The sequence below is a fragment of the Catharus ustulatus genome, chromosome 11 (assembly GCF_009819885.2).
Source record: "Catharus ustulatus isolate bCatUst1 chromosome 11, bCatUst1.pri.v2, whole genome shotgun sequence".
NCBI classification, from domain to species: Eukaryota; Metazoa; Chordata; class Aves; order Passeriformes; family Turdidae; genus Catharus; species Catharus ustulatus.
This window is the reverse complement of record NC_046231.1, coordinates 17,605,334-17,623,881: the sequence shown is the minus strand read 5'-3', so window position 1 is coordinate 17,623,881 and position 18,548 is coordinate 17,605,334. Positions and strand designations below refer to the sequence as shown.

Genomic DNA, 18,548 nt, shown 5'->3' with positions numbered 1-18,548 from the left:
ATTATTCAAACAACCAATTCTTAGCTGTCAGGTTTAACCTCTAATTTGAATTGTGTTACAAAGAAACAAATCCATTTGCAGCAGTCAGCTGCTAGTTGTTTTATAAAGCGAGCACTTCACTGGGGACACAGAGGATTGCCACATCTTACTTTTGGGCTGCACAGATGTTACACATAGAGAGGAAATCACCAGCCTGGTCGATGGGGAAGTTTGGGCAGGTCTTCCCTGCTCAGACTGGCTCAGACTAAAGCCACAAACACTGGGAATGAGTGACAAATGTGGCACTTGGAGCCATCTGAGGAGCATCCAGTGCCTGCACTGATATTTCACCAAGAGCTGTTGACTGCTCTGAAGTGGGTAGATGAACACCTTACTCCAGTGAAGGGGAAAACTGGTAATTTGTTCTTTCATGCAGAAGGAGAGAAGCATTCCCAGTAGGCCACCTTTCTTTGATCACAGCAAGCTGCAGACAGTGCACAGAGAGAATGGGAACCTAATTCTTTCAGCAAGTTTAAAGCACAGCAAACACAGATCCAGAATTGTCACAGGTTCCAGCAGGTTGTTTGACATCACTTCTCTAGGAATACCAACAATTTCATGTCTTAATTCCCCAAGTGCCTTTGGCTGTCAGGATGACCAAGAGGGATGAATTTGATGTGAAAACAACCTGATGAGTCTGTGCAAGGTGGGGTTTATCCAGCAATGGCAAAGAGAAGCTGAGTAATCTGTTATCCATCTGCCATGGATCCTCATATAAAATATGTTTTTCAGTGCCTGGTTATCATGATTTAGAGGGTAGAGGGGAGGAGGTACAATAAATGCAAGAGGAATAAAAACTTATTGGGAGATAAATCTTTTCTGCTTTTATTCTCAGATTTGTAAGCACACAATTTGCTTTAAATGCTCACAAGCAAGTTAATTCAAGTTGCCAAGCAAAGAAAATGACAGAGTACTTCTGGAAAAGAAAAGAAACCTCGGGGAGATAGGATAATATTCTTAAAACCCCATTGATTCTCACCTTATTTTTCTTTAAGTAGAACACTGATGCTGATGATGCATTTCAGATTATTGAACAAGAACAAAAAGGTAACAGTCAAGCTTCCCCTTCGGGTGAAGTCATTCTGTTAACCACAACTCCCCAAGTGCTCTGAAAATGCATCTTCATTGCCACAAGAAGCCTGCAACCTGTCTTTAAGATGAGGACTAAGTTCTGGCAGCACTGCACAAACAGAGGGATGGAGTGCTCATTAAGATACTAATTAATTACCATAATTAAAGTAATTAGTTCAAATAAACAGATTGAGTGCAAGACTCTTTCCAAGGTCCCCCACAAGCCACACTGCTCTGGGTTCTCAGTATCAGGGTAAAAATGTACTGATGGGTGATTTGGGAATCCTGACCTGTGACTGCAGCAAAGCCTACTTGAGAAAGACTCCCTATAAGGCCTTTCACAAGCTCCTCCTTTAATTTGTACTTGAGTTTCCCCTGCTCTTAAGTGATATTATCATCTAACTTCTGTGAGAAATCAGGAAAAGAAAATCAGAGATGTAGCAGCATGTAGAAAGTGAGGTTCCCTCCTTTATGTCATGTTAATCCAGTGATGCAATTCTGCCTTGAAAGATGCATCCAGGTGTTTGCAGCTGTAATTAAACAGCTGTAAAAGGCAATTGAGAAGAGTCACCTGGAACACAGGCCATCTGTCTGTCCCCATATTTACATTACCCTCCATGGCATGGCTTTCTGCAATCCCCATGCAGCTCTTGCAAGGGGAAGGTGCCCCAGTTAATCCAAATCCCAGGAGAAAACAAGTGTCCAACATCTCCTAAAACTCAGCTCATCTGCCCAGAGCTATGATTTCTGTTATAATCTAACCAAAGCTCATTGCTTAGCTTCTGACTCTTCTAAATGGCACCTTTTGACTAACAATTTAGTCTTGATGATTTTTTATGTATCAGTTTCTGCCACTCTGCAGCCAACATATCAAAATCTCTGCCTGGTCTCCAGCAGTCCATAAAAACCTTACAGTAAATTTTGCACTGGAGACGTACTGCTGGTACCTTGCTGGGTGCACTAGACAGCAAAAAGAAATAAATGGCTAACGTAAGAAAGAGCATTAACTTAGTTCCACAGAGCACTTGGAGATTTTTTTATTTTCTGTTTCCTCTTGGTTCATAAAACATTTGAAAACTTTGGAAGTTCTGTGAAAAGCAGGGTTCGTTTCCCCCACTAGAAAAACCAGTTCTAGGGTAAAATATACTCAGAAACTCCAGAAATCCTGGAGAGCTGACTGCAGGACAGTCTGCCAAGCAGTAACTAACCCCTTTAAAGAAAAAACTGAGTTACTGCTTTATGTTATGATACCTTATTTTTTTGATAGTACATCAGAGATTTCTCACTGACATTTTTCCAAGTCCCTTCCAGAGGCATGCTCATTAGATCTTAGGAATCTCTGGACAGGAAAAGCTCAGAGAGGACACAGTCCTGAGTTCCCAGACTGGTGCTGTAATCCTGAAATCTTTACACAGGTCATTTTACAGACAGATTAAGATTGTTCATTTCCAATATACTTTTATATGTTGCAAATATAATGCAGCATTGAACATGTCAGGGACTACTCTTGGTGGCAAAAAAAAAAAAAAGTTAATGCTTTCCAAAGTGCAGCTACCCACAAGACCACTCTGACATTTCAGGAGTCAAGAGGAGCTATTATTAGCTGTGTCTAATAATATTGCAAGTTCCCACCCATGGACTCTGTGTGCAACCCTCCATTGAATTGGCAGCCTTTGCCAGTATCACTGCCACAAGATTTGAACCAGGCAAGCCTGAAAAAAAACTGCCACAGCACTGTGTAGCCAGCTTGAAAATACCCTCACTGCTCTAGGGAGATGAGTGATCCCTTTGGAATTGGTTTTTGGAACAGCAAACTAATGAATCACTAACAGCTCTAAAGTAGACAGACTGTATTGCAACACAGCATGTAGTGCTGCAGAGCCCAAGGAAATCTGTTTACAGTGCTTCAGCAGACACTTGAAATCAAGATGCTCAACAAAGATGAGGCTGTTAAGAGAGATTTGAGCTCCAAGTGCTGAAGCTCCAAGTGAAGTTATCCCCACCAGGACCAGCAGCCATTCCTGGGTGCCAGGGTGGGCTCTGACCCAAGAACAGCAAAGGCAAGGCACTGCTCAAGGAAGGACATCCACATGGAAACAGAGCAAGGGATGGAGTAAGAAACAATCCTGGGCTTGTTGGTGCCTGTCCTTCAGTGCTAACAGAGATCAGAAACCACTTCTGTGGTTCAGACACACTCAGTGCCAACCTCCCCCAGCCACAGCCACTTGTCCCCATGATTTATGTGATATTTGCTAATGGGACAGGGTTGACACCAAACTTTGCATTCAAGCCAAAGGTCAGCCTGGTGCATATGGTTGGTGGGAAGGGAAAAGGCACTGCTTTACAGCTCAGATTCTTCAGGGAGCAGCATAGTCTGAAAAGAGGAGCTAAAGCACAGAAAGAATATCAAAGTCCACACAGAGTTTGCTGAGCTAGGGGAAAACCAAAGCTCAAAACACAATTCAAACCAAGGACACTCCAAGCCACAGCTTTGAGTAAACTCACTGCCCTGCTTTTTCCTAGCCAAAGCTGGGCTGTTACACAAATATGATGCTTTGGCCAAAAGGGCAGAAGTGTAGTCCCAAAAGGATGCAGAAAGGAGCACAGCTTTGAAGGGAATAGCTAGAGCTTTGTCTGGAAAAGACAGAAATCTCAACTTCAATTCACTAGTGCTGTTTATCCAGTGACTAGGAACATGTTTTACAGCAGAGAATTACTAAATAAGACAGAATACCAGTTTATCCCTTTTTTTTTAACCCGTCTTTTTAAGTCCACAAATGCTACAAGCCTCCCAGCCCAGCAGCCTTATTTTAGCATGAAGCCTTGCCAGTAGCACTGAACAAAACCAGAGAAAGCTTTCATTCCAGGTGCTGAGGAAGCTGACCAGATAGTTTATCCATTCCCACAAAAATATGGAAAAGGGGCCATTTAAAAGAAAAATTATTTTTTATAAGCAGATCCCTCAAGATTTGTTGTTAGTGAAATTCATGTAAACACATCCACTGGAGGTGACCACACAATGAACCAAGGAATGAGAAAGTGGGATGAGGGAAAAATGTTTCTCTCTGCTGCACAAGACTTGACCAGCATATGACAGGCAGCCGAGTAGTACAAATAAATCAAAGATAGATTATCATTTATAGCTAAGAAGCTTCAGACAAAAAAAAAAAAAATCCTAATTCCACTGCAGTTACTGGAAAGCAGTTTTAAAAATATCAAAAATAGCTGTAGCAATGCCAGATCAGAGCCCTACCCAGCAGCTGCATGTACTTCCCTCCCTTCCCCAAAGAGGTTCAAATGAGAGTTTAACCTGGTCTCTTTGTTTAAAATCTACCCCAACCCCAGAGCCTGGCACACAGCTCTGCACACCCTGCACATCTGGCTTGTGGGCTGGGAGAGATGGACTGCATGTTCCTCCTCTGCTTGTAAAGCAAAGGAATGTGCTCACAAATCAACCACAGTTTTACAAGGAAAAGAAGGGAGGATTTCAGTTCCCATCATATTTGGAGCACTATTCAGAGCTGCACATCCTGCCCAGTGGGGATGTGATGCCATGGGGAGTGGCAGTGTCACAAGCACACTTCTATTTCCATCCCTGCCCTTCCAGGAGGGATCCAGTGAGGCTGAGCTCTGCAGCTCTGACTGAGCAGGTCCTGACACCACAGAGCACTCATGGATTTGCTCCCTTTCTAAAGCAGCTCCCAGCAGTGACACGAGGTGGCTGCATCCAAGCTATGGCTGCAGCTGGCTGAGGATTTTGGCAGGAACTTCCCACAGGTGCCTGAGCCTTAGTTCTGTGTCAGTGCTACTGATTTAAAGTGGCACTTCCAGGGAAACTTTACACTTGGAATACAGACACCTGCCCACCAGGCAAGTCAGTCAAGACCAGAGTGCCAATTATGCAAGCATAGCATACCAAACAGTAAAGATTTTTGAATGCAGCAGACATCAGGCTAATCCCTGACCTGGGGAAATCAAAGTTGACCTGTACCTCTACACCAATACCAGGCTAACTCACACACAGAGGAGCAGGAGGAACAACAGTGGAGCTCAGGCCTGGGGGCCTCTGAGCTGCTCAGGCTCCCAAGGCAGAAATCAGAATGCTGGTCTGCTTGCAGTCATTACACATGTACAAGGAAAAACTGCAAAGTAACTATTTTTCTATTTTTGTTTTCTATTCAATGTTTTGAAAGGTCAAATGTATTTGCACTCTGCTGTGTTGCCTTTATCAGTGCTTAAACTCAAGCACTGCCAGATGAATCACAAGTCGTACAAACGCCCCAGAAATACAATGTCAGAAGCAGATCCATTGTACATGAATTGTGTGCTCAGTTGTCAGGGGAGGATTGTTTCTGTTTGAAGCACGGAAAGACCTGCAGAAAACTAACAGCTAGTTTGCAAATGTGCCTGAAGCCAGGTTCTCTTCCTTTTAATCTCTTGCTCTTTAGCTGACCAGGAATTGTCAGGAAAATAAGAGAAATATAATTTCACAGATTTATCCCTTATTAGCAGAAGTAGTAGGAGTGGGGAAGTCACATAATATCTGACAAAACTTTGGAGCATTTCTCTTTCCTAACAGTTGCCCCTTTTCAGCAATTCATCATCCACTATTCCTGGTAGAGGTTTGGTTTCATATTTATTGCTAGAAAAAACCATAACAGAGTTGTACTTCCCCTCTGAGGTTCCCTGACCCTTTGTGACCTTTCCATTTTCTTTGGGACATGCTCACATCCATCACTAAACAGTTGAAATCCCGCTGGTGTCACACAGGGCACATGTGGCAAGTCACCTTCCTATGTTCTGTTCACTCCCATTCCTTCCCCATCCAATTAGTCACTTAGAGGAAGGGATGTCCTGCATTTATTTCATCTGTGATAACAAGTTTCCCAAAGAATCAGTAGGATGGATTTAATGAATACAACAACATCAAAGAAGTAGGGATAAATGTTGTCCATCAAGACATAGAACAAATAATAATAAAGCCCCAACAAAATATAAAATGTAACAGAGAGGAGAGTTGTGTGGCAGCTAATGAATGCTGGAAATGGATAAAGAGTTTTACAAAGGATTAAGTTTCCTGCCTCTGATAACCAGCATGCTGATATACACAAACGTGCATAAAACACATCACCATTTCCTGGTGCCAGCAACTTCAGACCTTGATGTGAGCAAGAGCTCTGGATATGGGTGGTAGCCTAAGCTCTGAGGCAAGATAGTGCAAATGAAGATGTGGAAATCAGGCAAAAATCAGACTGTGCTCCATTCCTGTACACATCTGTTGACTGGATCACAAATATAAAAGGCTGCTTTCCAAATCCTAACAGCTGCAGAAAGTGACAGAACATTGAACACCATTTCATTTTTCTTTTTCCCTTGGTTTTACTTTCCCTTCTATTTTTATGCTTTAAGGTTTGCTCTTGTTTCTTGTACTCCTCAGTCAACCAGTGAAAAGGAGAAGAAATTGAAATTCAGCAGCTATGTCAGCATGTTTATTAACAAATTACTACCCCAGCACTTCTGACTCCAGGAGATCACCAACCTAACACCATTATTGGGGACAATAAATGAAATTCTCTTTTCCACGTGTGCAGGAAGAGCTAGACTGCTCTAAGGGATTGAGGGAGAAGGAATATGATGATATGAACAGACCAAGAAAAGCACAAGCTTTGTGTCAGATGCACAAGTATTAACATTACACCATTTAGAGTTCCCTGTCACATTAGCCAAAGGTTAGAACTTAACACTGCACTAATTCTGGGGAATCTTCAGATCAGCAGTGAAAACATGGCCCATGGGAAATGTCAAAGGAAAGAACTCCTTAAGTGTATCTGGCTCTCTTCATAGTGCAAGAGAGTCCATCCTCTTCTCTTCTATCACCCCAAGTAAAACCTCTATGAGCACCAAGAACAGGGATGGACTTTCCAGCAGAGCCTGCTGAACACCATCTAAGTTAAACCACAGTAGTCAAAATTATTCACAGTAGTAAAAATTATTCACTCTTTCCCCCCAACACTAGGAGTTCTGGAGGAAAGTTTGAGTATAAAAACTAAAAGCACTCAGACTATCTGAATTATTTTAAACAGATGGAGGAGAAAAGAGAAAAAAGTAATTTGAAGAAGGAAATTGCAGGAATGCTGATGCCTCCAGTCAGCCTGGAGGTAAGGCAGAGAGAACCATTCACGCTGTGCACGATGGCTTTTTATTCCTACATATCCCAGCTAGACTCCACAAACACACAGCATGCAGAAATCAGAAGTCAAGAACGAGTTGGAGAAACAATTCTGTTCAGGTTCAACATGAGTTATTGCAGACAAGCAAGTCGGTTTGTTTTACACAAACTCCTTCACCCACCCTATAATCAATGTTTAGCGCCCATGCACAGCAAGAAACAGGTTTTGTGCTTGTGTGCCTTTGACTCCTGAAGGAGGAAAAAGCTTTGAAAATTCTATTATTGGGAAGCAAGTGCAAGACTGAATCCTCATTTCAGAGAGACAAACACGCAGGAAGAAGCAGCTGTTCCATAAAATCAGACTTTGTCTTTCAACAGTCCATACAAATCCACAGAGTCCCATGTTTTGGGCATCTAACAAATGGTGCATCCATGTGTCCTAGCCCTCCCAGGAATTCAAACATTTGGGCACAAACAGTGGCACTTCAGATCCAGAACATCCCACTTCCACAAGTTAAACCTGGTGGGGAAACAGCCATGACCAGCAGCTCAGCTCCTGCCAGAGATTTTGGCAGCTCTGCCTCCTCCAAACTGAGCAAAGGCAGGAACACAGGAACCTCTGTCAGTGAGCAGATGGTGGGAGAATTGTTCTGCCACTGAGAATGTGTCTCCTGTTGCAGTGGAAAGATGCAGAACCTCTGCCTTACCCAATAGAGTTGGGTGTTCATTATCTGTCCCCATTTTCTACCCCAAACTGCTGTGGTCTGAAATGCCTTGAGTATAAATAGAATTGCCAGCCTCATCGTCCTCCTCTGCCCCACTTGATCATCACAAACACCAGCTATGAGCAAGCACTCTCCATTTCCTTATGCCTAAAGAACTCTGTGCAGCTATGATTATATTTTATCTTATTAGTTTCCTCTCCATGCAAGTAACTACTGTATAGAGATAGGCAGCTCCTTGGCAAATCATAGCTAATTACATTCCTGAAAGTCGAGCTGAATTATTAAAATCTACTGAAAACACCACCTTCTGATTGGCCTGGGGAGTGGATTTATTCTGGGCTCCCTCCAATCAGAATTAATCTTTCTGGAGTACAATGAAGTGTCACCACTGAATCAACACCAGCAGCCCAGGTGACAGCAGCCGACATCATTACTCACCCAAGATAACAGACCTCAAGTCATTGAAACAGGCAGATGTTGGAGGCTGTCTCCCATTTCAGAATAATGTTCCTGTCGTAACTGAGCAGTTATTTTAGGGAAGCAAGGATAAATTCATTACCATTTGTTGGGTGCTCAGGTATCACAGCAATAACCGTGTAAGCATCCCGCTACGTGCACAGCAGGAATGCACATGGCACTGACACCAACCATCCTTCACCCAGACAACCAAAGGAGGGACAATGCCATCAATCCACATCCACTGGAGGCTGCTCCTCTGGTGGTGTGAGCAGCAGTGCCTTGCTATTGCAAACACACAAAACTGAAGGTGAGAGATGTGCAGGACCAGAAGTAATTTCCACAAGAGACAAAAATTTCATTATTTATCCCCAGCATCCTTATCTTGTTCCTGGTAACGCACAGTGTGTGAACTTATCAGCTGCTCTTTTTCCAGATTACAATAAATACCCTCACCACACAAAGCACCACATTTCTGCATTGATAACTAAACTGCAGAGATTAACAATTAGGGGAAAGTGTAGGTGACATTTAACACTGGAGACTGCATTCTTGCTTATTACTTTTAAATGAGACATTGTAGTTTTAAAACATTAGAAGAGAACAATTATTTCAAAACCAGATGTCAGAGGCTTACCCATTCCCAAAAAGCAGGGAATGTGGGTGCAAGGAGGTGTGCTTCCCATTATTCCAGGATTTCCTGATCATCTTTACAGCTTTGTTCCAACAAATAATGATTCTTGCAAAGATATTGCTACATTCCATGCAGAATCAGGTCCAGAAGCCCAAGTGCAAGACAGAGAATGGATTGAGAGTGTTCAAGGCCAGGTTGGACAGGGCTTGGAGCAACCTGGTCCAGTGCAAGGTGTCCCTGCTCATGGCAGAAGGGTTGGAATGGGATGATCTTTAAGGCCCCTTCCAACTCAAAGCATTTCATGATCCATTATTAAGCAAAAATGATCAAACATGCACCTGACTAGTTTAGTGTTCAGGTCAGAGCTGTGTATCAGTAAATTGACAGGAATATCAATATCCATAAATCAAGATTTATAGAGTTCAGAGTCCAGTAAGTTCAATCTGATCATGAATTATGAAAACAGACATTTTAGAAAACAATGCATTCACTTTGCCTGGCACAAAATACAACCTTGAGGTAGCAAGCTAACAAATATGCCCAGAAATCAAAACAGATTTTTATTACTCTGTTTTAATATCAGTCTCATTCATCTTTACCCACAGGTATTTCATTTTGCATTTCACCTGGATAATACCCAGGACTTCCTGGCACTTGCAAGACTGGTTATCTTGGCAGAAGGTCAAGCTGAACACCTTCTAATTTGGCTGGTTATTTAACTGTACAGACCAACTCAAACCAGCTGAGATATCCATTCTTGCTCCAGAGCACAGTTGGAGTTGCTCATCTTCCTCTCACAGAGCTCTGAAACAATGGCTTTAACGGGGGAGGAAATGCCCATCCAATTCTGATGCCTAATTCCATCTCCTTTCACTCAGGGAGCAAAGTACCAGATGCTCTGGGTTTCCTGCTTTGTCAACTCCAGAGCAGTGCTGCGTTCAGTTCTCACATTTTGTTATAGCTGTTTGTTGTCTGATAGAACGCTGTTCCTCAGGGATAACACAGAGCTGTCTCAAGAGAAGTGTATAAATACACCTTATTTGGCAGCAGAGGAACTGAAAGCAAGAAAGTTTGTCTGTGAGAAAATGCAGGATCCTGGGGACATCATTTCTGGGGCTTTGTTTGCTCCCAAGTGTTACCAACTGCTGAAAATGTAATTAGACACAAGAACACTCTAACAGGCTAAGGAAGGGGAAACTTTACATAATACTCCCCTGCCTCTATCCTTATATGCTGTCTCTACAAGCTGTGGATCCCGCTCCTATTTCAGGCAGAGATATCTCCCTTTATAAAGTGACCCCATGGACAGCTGCCAGCTTTTGTTTTTCACTTATGGGTTCAAAATCCCCTGCATTTGACTCCAGGACTCTCTATTGCCAGGACTCTAACTTGCACAGAAGCCCAATTCCAAGTTATGCCAAGAAGATTAAAAGAAAGAGATGGAGTGTCTGTAAAGGAGATGAGCCAATTATCAGCATGATAAGTGCTTTGTAACATGTTTGGGGTTTTTCACTCCATAGCAGTTTGAACAAAACTCAAAGTGTCAATGCTTTTATGGATTGATTTGAAGCAATATAAGTTATCCATGCTTTTTCTACGTGTTCCACAGCTGCGTTTCTGCCTGTGTGGCAGCCAGCCACTGAGGATCAGGACTGCCTCAGCTGTGCGTCCAGCCAAGTTTGTCAGCCTGGCCTTGGAGCAGGAGAGGAGCTCTCACACCCAGCCCAGGGAAGGGAGAGGGGTAACAAACAGCAGCCTTCAGCACACAAATAGTGACAGCTGAGCTAACCTGAGCTGATATTTGCAAGTGAGCATCTCCTGTCCTAAATTCCAGTTGTATGTATAAAGATTTATTTGCACATTGCTACATAAAAAGTGCTGTGACATCTTCATGCCCTAGAACCTGAGGTCTGCAGCATCTTGAGTCCTTGCTACACACAAGTTCCATCCCCCATGATTACTCAAAATCCTAAAATGTCTGCAAAATTTTAGGAACCCACTTGCTGTCTGTACTTCATACACACAAGAATTATTTGCTCTTCATTACATACCAGGCTGCAAAGGCCTTGGGAATTAAATATTAACTTTTAGAAATATATACATTGACATTACTAATAAGGAATTAAGCATTAGTTGTTCACAGCAAGAGAATGAATTAATTTAGACTGAAATAGATAGCTATTATTAATGATTTGCTTGGGATTTTTTTATTTATTTAAATGATAGTCTTGGGAGTAGAACCTTTATCAAATGAAGTCTAAGGAATCCTGGGTAATAAAATCTTATTAATTTCAGGGAGCTGTGTATGGGTGCCCAATTTTGAGACATTTCAAACCTTGAAGGATGTTTAGTTTCCTAAGAACAAGGCCCATAAATATACCAAATTAGACATCCATACATGGACATTCATAGATATCAGAAGTTATTTAAACACCTTAATCAGCTTTTCCAAGTGGTTAGAGATACTGAAAACTGCTGTGTGCTGAAAAGATTCCCCCCACTCTTAATATGTCATATTTATTTTAGTCTGTTCATAGAACTGTTTTAACCAGCTCCATCGAACCAAATCTTAAAATCCTTTTTTTTTCCTCTAGCCAAGAAAATTAATGGTGCAAAACAGTAGAATATTGGATAAGATAGGAACAGAATGAGCTCCCTTCATATGAAACAGTAAGGCTTTCAAAGAATTAGATTCTTCCATTTGACAGAAAATACAGTCCACATCACACACACAAAAAAATTTTAAAGCAGTAGTGGGCAAATTTCCAAGACCTCTGAATAATGAAACAGTGGCTAATAAAGCAAGTCTTATTTTTCTCTCCTCTTTGGCATTTAATATCCTCCTGATTTGTGTACACTAACATTGTGTTAGCTGCAGGACACATGAAGTGACAGAAAAACACAACCTCCCATGTGGGCTGGTCCCATCCATCTGGAGGTGAGGGCAGGGCACAGTGCAGCCATATGGCCCTGATCAAGAACCCACAACATCATCCAGAGTTAACTGGGAAATGCAAGAGCCCACTTAGGCTCCTAAGGATGATAAATGCCTCTCGTTGTGTTTCTCCTTCCCTGTGGATGTTGTAGATTTGTCTTTTTGCTGCACGGATGAACCTCCGGTTAGAATCACAGGATATGTGGAATTGGAAGGGACTCACGAGGATCACTGAGTGCAGCTCCTGGCCCTGCACAGGAACATCTCCAGAGTCACTCCATGTGCCTGAGAGCATTGTCCAAACTCTTCCTGAGCTCCCCCAGGCTCAGTGGTGCAACCACTGCCCTGGGGAGCCCATTTCACCCTCTGGGTGCAAAAATTTCCTAATATCAAACCTAAGCCTCCTGTGACACAACTTCAGGCCATTCCCTGGGGTCCTGTCACTGGTCACACAGAGCAGGTAAGTATCTGCTCCTCCTCTCCTCAGGAGGAATTTGTGACTGCAATGAGGTCTCTCCAGGCTGAACAAGCCAAATGCCCTCAGAACATTCCTCACCACCTCCCCTCAAGGTCCTTCAGCATCTTCATTGCCCTGCTTTGGACACTCTCTAATAGTTTAACACCTTTGTTATATTGTGGTGACCAAAACCACCCTCAGCACTCAAGGTGAGGCTGCCCCAGTGGAGAGCAGAGCAGAACAATCCCCTCCCTTCCCCAGCTGCCAAGGCTGAGCCTGGTGCTCCAAGGACACAGCTGTCCCTGCTGGCTGGAATACCAAAATATCAAAACAGGGAATTTTGCCCTGTAACTGTCCATGAAACAATAAAAACCTGCCAACCTGACCTTTGTACTCAAAGTCCTAGATGAAGCCCCCATCCTCCAGAAAGGTTTATGCTGGAACTCTGAAACCTGAGGCCAAAATCCTGACATGCAGCACGCTGGTGCAACCCAGCAGCTGAAGATTAGAGATGCAAGCCCAGCAGTGATGCAGGAAGAGTGGAACACTGAGAGCTCTGTCATCTGGCTTGCTTTTACATATTAATAGCATGGGAAGAGCCTGCTTATCCTGCAGCAAACAGGAAGAAAAGGAAGGCAGAACTTCACAACTGCTTGAAGGGGCACCACTGTTGCCATCTACACGGTTCCAATAGTCCCTGTTGCACTGGTCTATTGAGCTTTTAGGAATACTAATTTCTTAGGTGCCAAGAAGTCACTAAAAGCCAAGTCAGTAACTCCCACTGCATCACAGCACAAATATTACATGTGCTAAGAAAACCTTTTTGAAGTCTGGATCCTCAGAAACAGAAAGCAGGTCCCAACATATCACCTAAGCTAAGTCTTGGATTGAAGGGTTGAGTCTCAGGGGGGTACACAAAGTGGGGTTTAATTGCCAAAACTGCAGAAGCATCTTCATGCTTTCACTTGAAAAACCCCCCCTTGCTTAGCAGTAAGGACTGGGGTCAGGTCCTGTGTAAGGATATTTTTAGGGGTTTGAGCTGTAGCCAAAAGCCATCCTAATTCACTAATGCCAACCTTCTCTCCAAGGTAATATCTGAGAAATAGGGCAGCACAACTGCTGGAATGGCTCTGTGTTTTGGGACACACCATCTTGTGAATGAGATATGCAACTGGAAGATGTTTTTTGACTGCAGAGCCAAAAATGATGGCACAAAACTGCGGGGAGCAAGTGTCAGCCTGCTCACAAAGTGCTCATCAGTAGAAATAATTATACAGAGTAATTGACAATTGAGCTTCTGTAACCTTTTTAAAGCATTTTTACACCTCTGATGTAGCACAAGAACCACAGGATTCTCCAGAACTCTCAAATAATAAGACCCACAGCAACATGATAGAACTGGGAGATGCTTGGTGAGAATTTGAGCATAATCTGAAATGTTATAACAACACACTTGTGTGAGCAAGACTTGTCTTTTTTCCTGAAGCTGTTACATTTCTTTTACTTTCAATACCTGGGTGCTGCCTTTCAAGCTGTACATGGAGCCCTCTTCTGGAGAAATTTGGACAAATAAAAGCTCAAGAATGCAGCAGTGTGGGCTCTGCATTAAGGGAAACAGTTTGAGGACTAATTTTCTCTATTCACTCGAATGACAAGTTTGTAAAATCTACACATTTTTCCAATTTACTCAGTTGCAACCCAGTGAAACATGACAGTTATTGTTAAAATTATCACAAATATGGGGGGTTTCCTCACCTAAGTAAGCCTTACTTAAAATTTTGAGTCATCCCTCTGCATAAAATGAATAACATAGAAAAGGAAGCCTGTGAACAACTTTTGTCTTGAAACAAATATTTTGTATATAGGTTTTAGAAAATACCCTTTGGGGGAAATGTAAAACATGCAGATTTTTAAATCTCTCAGATCAGAGTATGAATTTACTGCTTACTGTACCCTGTATAGTAAACTGCATAAGCTACCAGAGTACATTTAGTTTTTATTGTCAGCTTCAGATCAATAAAGCTGTATATTATAGTTATGCTTTGGAGTTCTAAATGTGAGTATGAATTAAAAGATTACTCGAAACATCTTTCTCAGTTATTCCAGCTAATGCTCAGTTTTCCTCCTGGTGAAAACAGAACAGTTGGTAGTAGTGTAGACTAAATCTTTGCAAATGGAAAAATTAATTTATTGCCCACCTGTTTACCAGAGTTTTTGCATACATACTTAGTGGGCTGCTTTGATATAAAAAAGGTGATTCTCCATCTTCATCCTTTTAATGCCTCAACAGGCAAAGATTTTGTACTTTAAAAGTGTAGTTGAATTAGAAGCAGACCAAGAAAACACAAAACTCAAGTGACTAATTTTAGAAATGGTCTTTTCATTAAAAACAAACCCTTTACAGTTCATGTTCCTATTGACATAAAATAATTTCCTCAAACTTTTTTCTCCACACTGTAAACTTTGCTATCATTACTTTGAAAGTAAGTTATTATTATCTGTTGCTTCCACAGAAAGATTACTGAATTGCTCCTGCTTAGAAAGAATTCCATCAAACTTGGTCCTTCCTGGTTCCACTAGCATTGCATTATGAGACATTCTTTCTACTCCTAAGGGAGAAAAAAAGAAAACTTGCAGAAAAAGATCCCCAAATGTGTTACAACCACTACACAAGCAGATGGCTGCATTTGTTTAATATGTTGTTTCTCACATTCTTCTGTTTACTTTTCCTGTCACATGAAAGCTGTGCATGTGGGGTGTCAAAGACAAAAGCCAAACAGCATTTCAGTAAATCCCATTTTTTTCCCTAGCAAGGCACCCACTCCACTTCATACTTTAACCTGCCAATACTCAACAGCCTAGACCTGAAGACAGAATTCCATACACTTCCATACTACAGTCTGATTCATCCCTCGATTCATTAACTCAGACATGATCTAGAAAGTAAACTTGGAGCTGCATCAGCTCACATGGTGGAGAGAGCCATGACAGAGCTGTAAATGCTGCTAAAGAAGGTGGAGTGCAATTTGAGCACTTAAGCTGGAAGCAAGGCTAAAGCACCACAAGCAGCACAGCAGAACTCAGCCCAGCCTGGGAAGAAACTCTGAAGCATCACTGAAGTTATGAGTAAAGTGCACAAATGTTTTCAGAACCAGCTGTCTGCACCTTGTCAGATCTTCAGTAGTCATTAATGTTTAAAAAAAAATGCCAGCTATGTTTAATAGGCCCTAGAAGTCCATCCTGTTGTATCACATACATACTGCTTTTCTACAGAAAACACAAACTCAAGCTGATTAATTCAGCGGTGCGCTAGAGAAGCTGTACCAAAGAAAAAAAAAAAATTAGAAAAATAAAAGCAGATGGGAGGTGTCCAAGCCAAGCTGGGAGAACACCAGTTCAGTGCTTCCACAGGTTACCTTTCCTGTGCCCTCTCCCCCAGCCCCTCTGCTCCCTGAGCATTGTCTCCCACTGCCAGCCCAGGCTGGATCTCTGCCCACTTGTGACAACTTCTCGTCCCCAGGAGCCCTCTGTGTGTCCCCAGCCCGGGGGACAGGGCTCAGCCTCCCCCAGCAGCAGCTTGGCCAGGGACAGTGGGACAGTGGGACAGTGGGACAGTGCCAGGAGCCCCAGCCCGGGCTGGCAGCACACGCTGCTGGCCACCAAACCCACAGCCCAGGGCAGCTGCTTCCATGTGTCCCACTGCCAGAATCTGGGATTGTTATCCCCAGCCCACTCAAATGCCTTTGTGCTTCCTCACTCCACTGCCCAGCTCCCGACGCTCCTGCTGTCCCACAGCTCCAGGAGCAGGTCCCTGCCCCTGAGCATGTGGAACGGGACCAGAACGGGATAACCCTGACCTGAGCAGGTGGAACAGGACCAGAATGGACCTGAGCAGGTGGAACAGGACCAGAACGGGATAACCCTGACCTGAGCATGTGGAACAGGACCAGAACGGGATAACCCTGTCCCTGAGTAGGTGGAACAGGACCAGAATGGACCTGAGCAGGTGGAACAGGACCAGAACGGGATAATCCTGCACCTAAGCATGTGGAACAGGATCAGAACAGGATAACCCTGCACATGAGCAGGTGGAACAGGACTAGGACGGGCTAACCCTGACCTGGGCAGGTGGAACAGGACCAGAACAGGATAACCCTGCCCCTGAGCATGTGGAACAGGACCAGAACGGGCTAACCTCCATCACATCAAGTGCACATCCAGCTCGCCCTGCTCCTCCTCCTCACTCACTGCTCTCAGCTCTCCCCCGGGTTTTCCCTCAGTTTGGGGTCAGCACACCCAATCTCTGCTGGACACTGCACTCACACACACGGGGGTTCGGAATCGGCGTCCCGAGCACTTGTTTGACACCAAACCCCCCCAACCCAACCCTCCAAGGGTTAACAGAACCGCCGGCTCGCAAGTCAGGCAGGAATTAACTTTCATCCCTGCTCGGTGCAGACGATCGCAGCCCGCTATCACTAAATGCAAGTTTACAGAGCTGCCGAGACAAAAGGAACGCACTTAAGGCTGGACAACAACAAAGGGTTTCCAGACGTGCTGTGAGCTGCCCAAAGTGAGCCCTGCACAGCAGCGAGAGGAGAAGAGGGACCGGGAGGTGCAGGGAAGTGAAAACCCAGCGGGTCCCTGCGTTTGACAGGCAGCAGCAGCGGGGCTCCAGCAGCTCCGTGTTTTTGAGGCTGGGTGTTTTTTCCTCTGCTCTCTGGCAGAGGGGGATCTATTACATTTAATAAGAGAAAGGCTACATAGCAAGTCACTAACGGAGTATTGCACATCTATCAGGAGAGTACGGGGAAGGGAGCCTTCTGCAAGGTCTGATTTTATTTTTCCTCCATATTCGCCCCTACAATCCTTTTATTTTAAAAATCAAAATGCAATAAATAACGTGAGCTGCGTGTAGCAGCCTATAAACCTGCTACCCAGCACAAGCCACAGAGGAAAGAGGCAAATCAAAGTTGCAGCATTTGATATGACAGAAAATATTGCCGCTGCAGCTGCAACCGAGACACTTGAAAGATTCCCCCCACCACCCTTCCTGAAAGGGAAACAAAAAAATGCTATATATCACACGGCAAATTGGTTGTAATTGTAAATCAGGAAACTGTGATCCTACATTCCTAGCAACTGGCTTAGAGCAGAGATCCTGCATCTTTAAACAGTAATTCAGGCAATGTATAATTACTCAGAAATCAGAGCTGAATTACAAATACTTTCAAATCCAAACGCACAAAAGCAGAAAGATGAAAGAAAGCAAGGAAAAAACCCACACATTTCTTACCTGGGACAGCAGAAAAGACAGAGTAAGTTGAGTTTTGTGCTGCATTTTGCCAGACTAGAAGGTACCAGAGGCTTTTTCATTCATGCACTCGGCTGCACTGAGCATATTTTCACTGTGAAACAGCCTTTGAGAAGAGACTCTGCCTTGAGAGCCAGCCAACTTCCCAAATAGATCAGCAGCATCATCACTAAAGCATTGGATAGAGTCTGATGACCAGAACCAATGGCTTTACAAGGATGATTTCTTCACAAAGCATCCCCATTTTGCATCACACATTTTGGGCAAGCACCTCTACAAACACAGCACCTTTAGAAAGCATTTTGCTTAGGTGTGTGTCTGTGTTTAGTTTCAGGCTAACATCATGCTTTGCAGATCTCAATAGTATTTTTCCTTTTAGAGAATGGGATTGCACAGAGAGAAATAAGAGCAACTCTGAGCACCACTGCAAGGAGATTCTCTTTATTAAAATGTTCATAAGGTAGACTTTATTTTCAATAATTCAAAATAATGACCTCTGCAGTTTTGGTTACTTCCAAGCCTTAGAAGGAGAACACAGTGAAATTTTTCAGTGCACTAGAAGTATAGACTATATTTTGTGTTTTCTCACAAATCACTATGAAGACAGATCCATTCTAGCCTGCAGAAAAAATGCATCATAAGGCACTAGATTTTATTAACTGCTCAGATCATGGCAGAATTAGCTTTTAATTCAACAAGCTAGAATCCAGGACAGAGTTTCAAAGGTGCATGTCCTTCAATTAGAAAA

The 18,548-nt window shown here is 43.2% G+C and overlaps 1 protein-coding gene across 1 annotated transcript in view; it reads right to left on the bottom strand.

The window, feature by feature from the left end:
• Window positions 1–17,986, bottom strand: part of CDH13 (cadherin 13) — a 445,458-nt gene extending 427,472 nt beyond the window's left edge. Inside the window, exon 1 of the mRNA XM_033069460.2 lies at window positions 17,783–17,986. Within this exon, the coding sequence (XP_032925351.1) occupies window positions 17,783–17,827 (45 nt within the window). The 5' untranslated portion in view covers window positions 17,828–17,986. The remainder of the gene's footprint in view (window positions 1–17,782) is intronic.
• Between the last annotated feature and the right edge of the window lie 562 nt (window positions 17,987–18,548).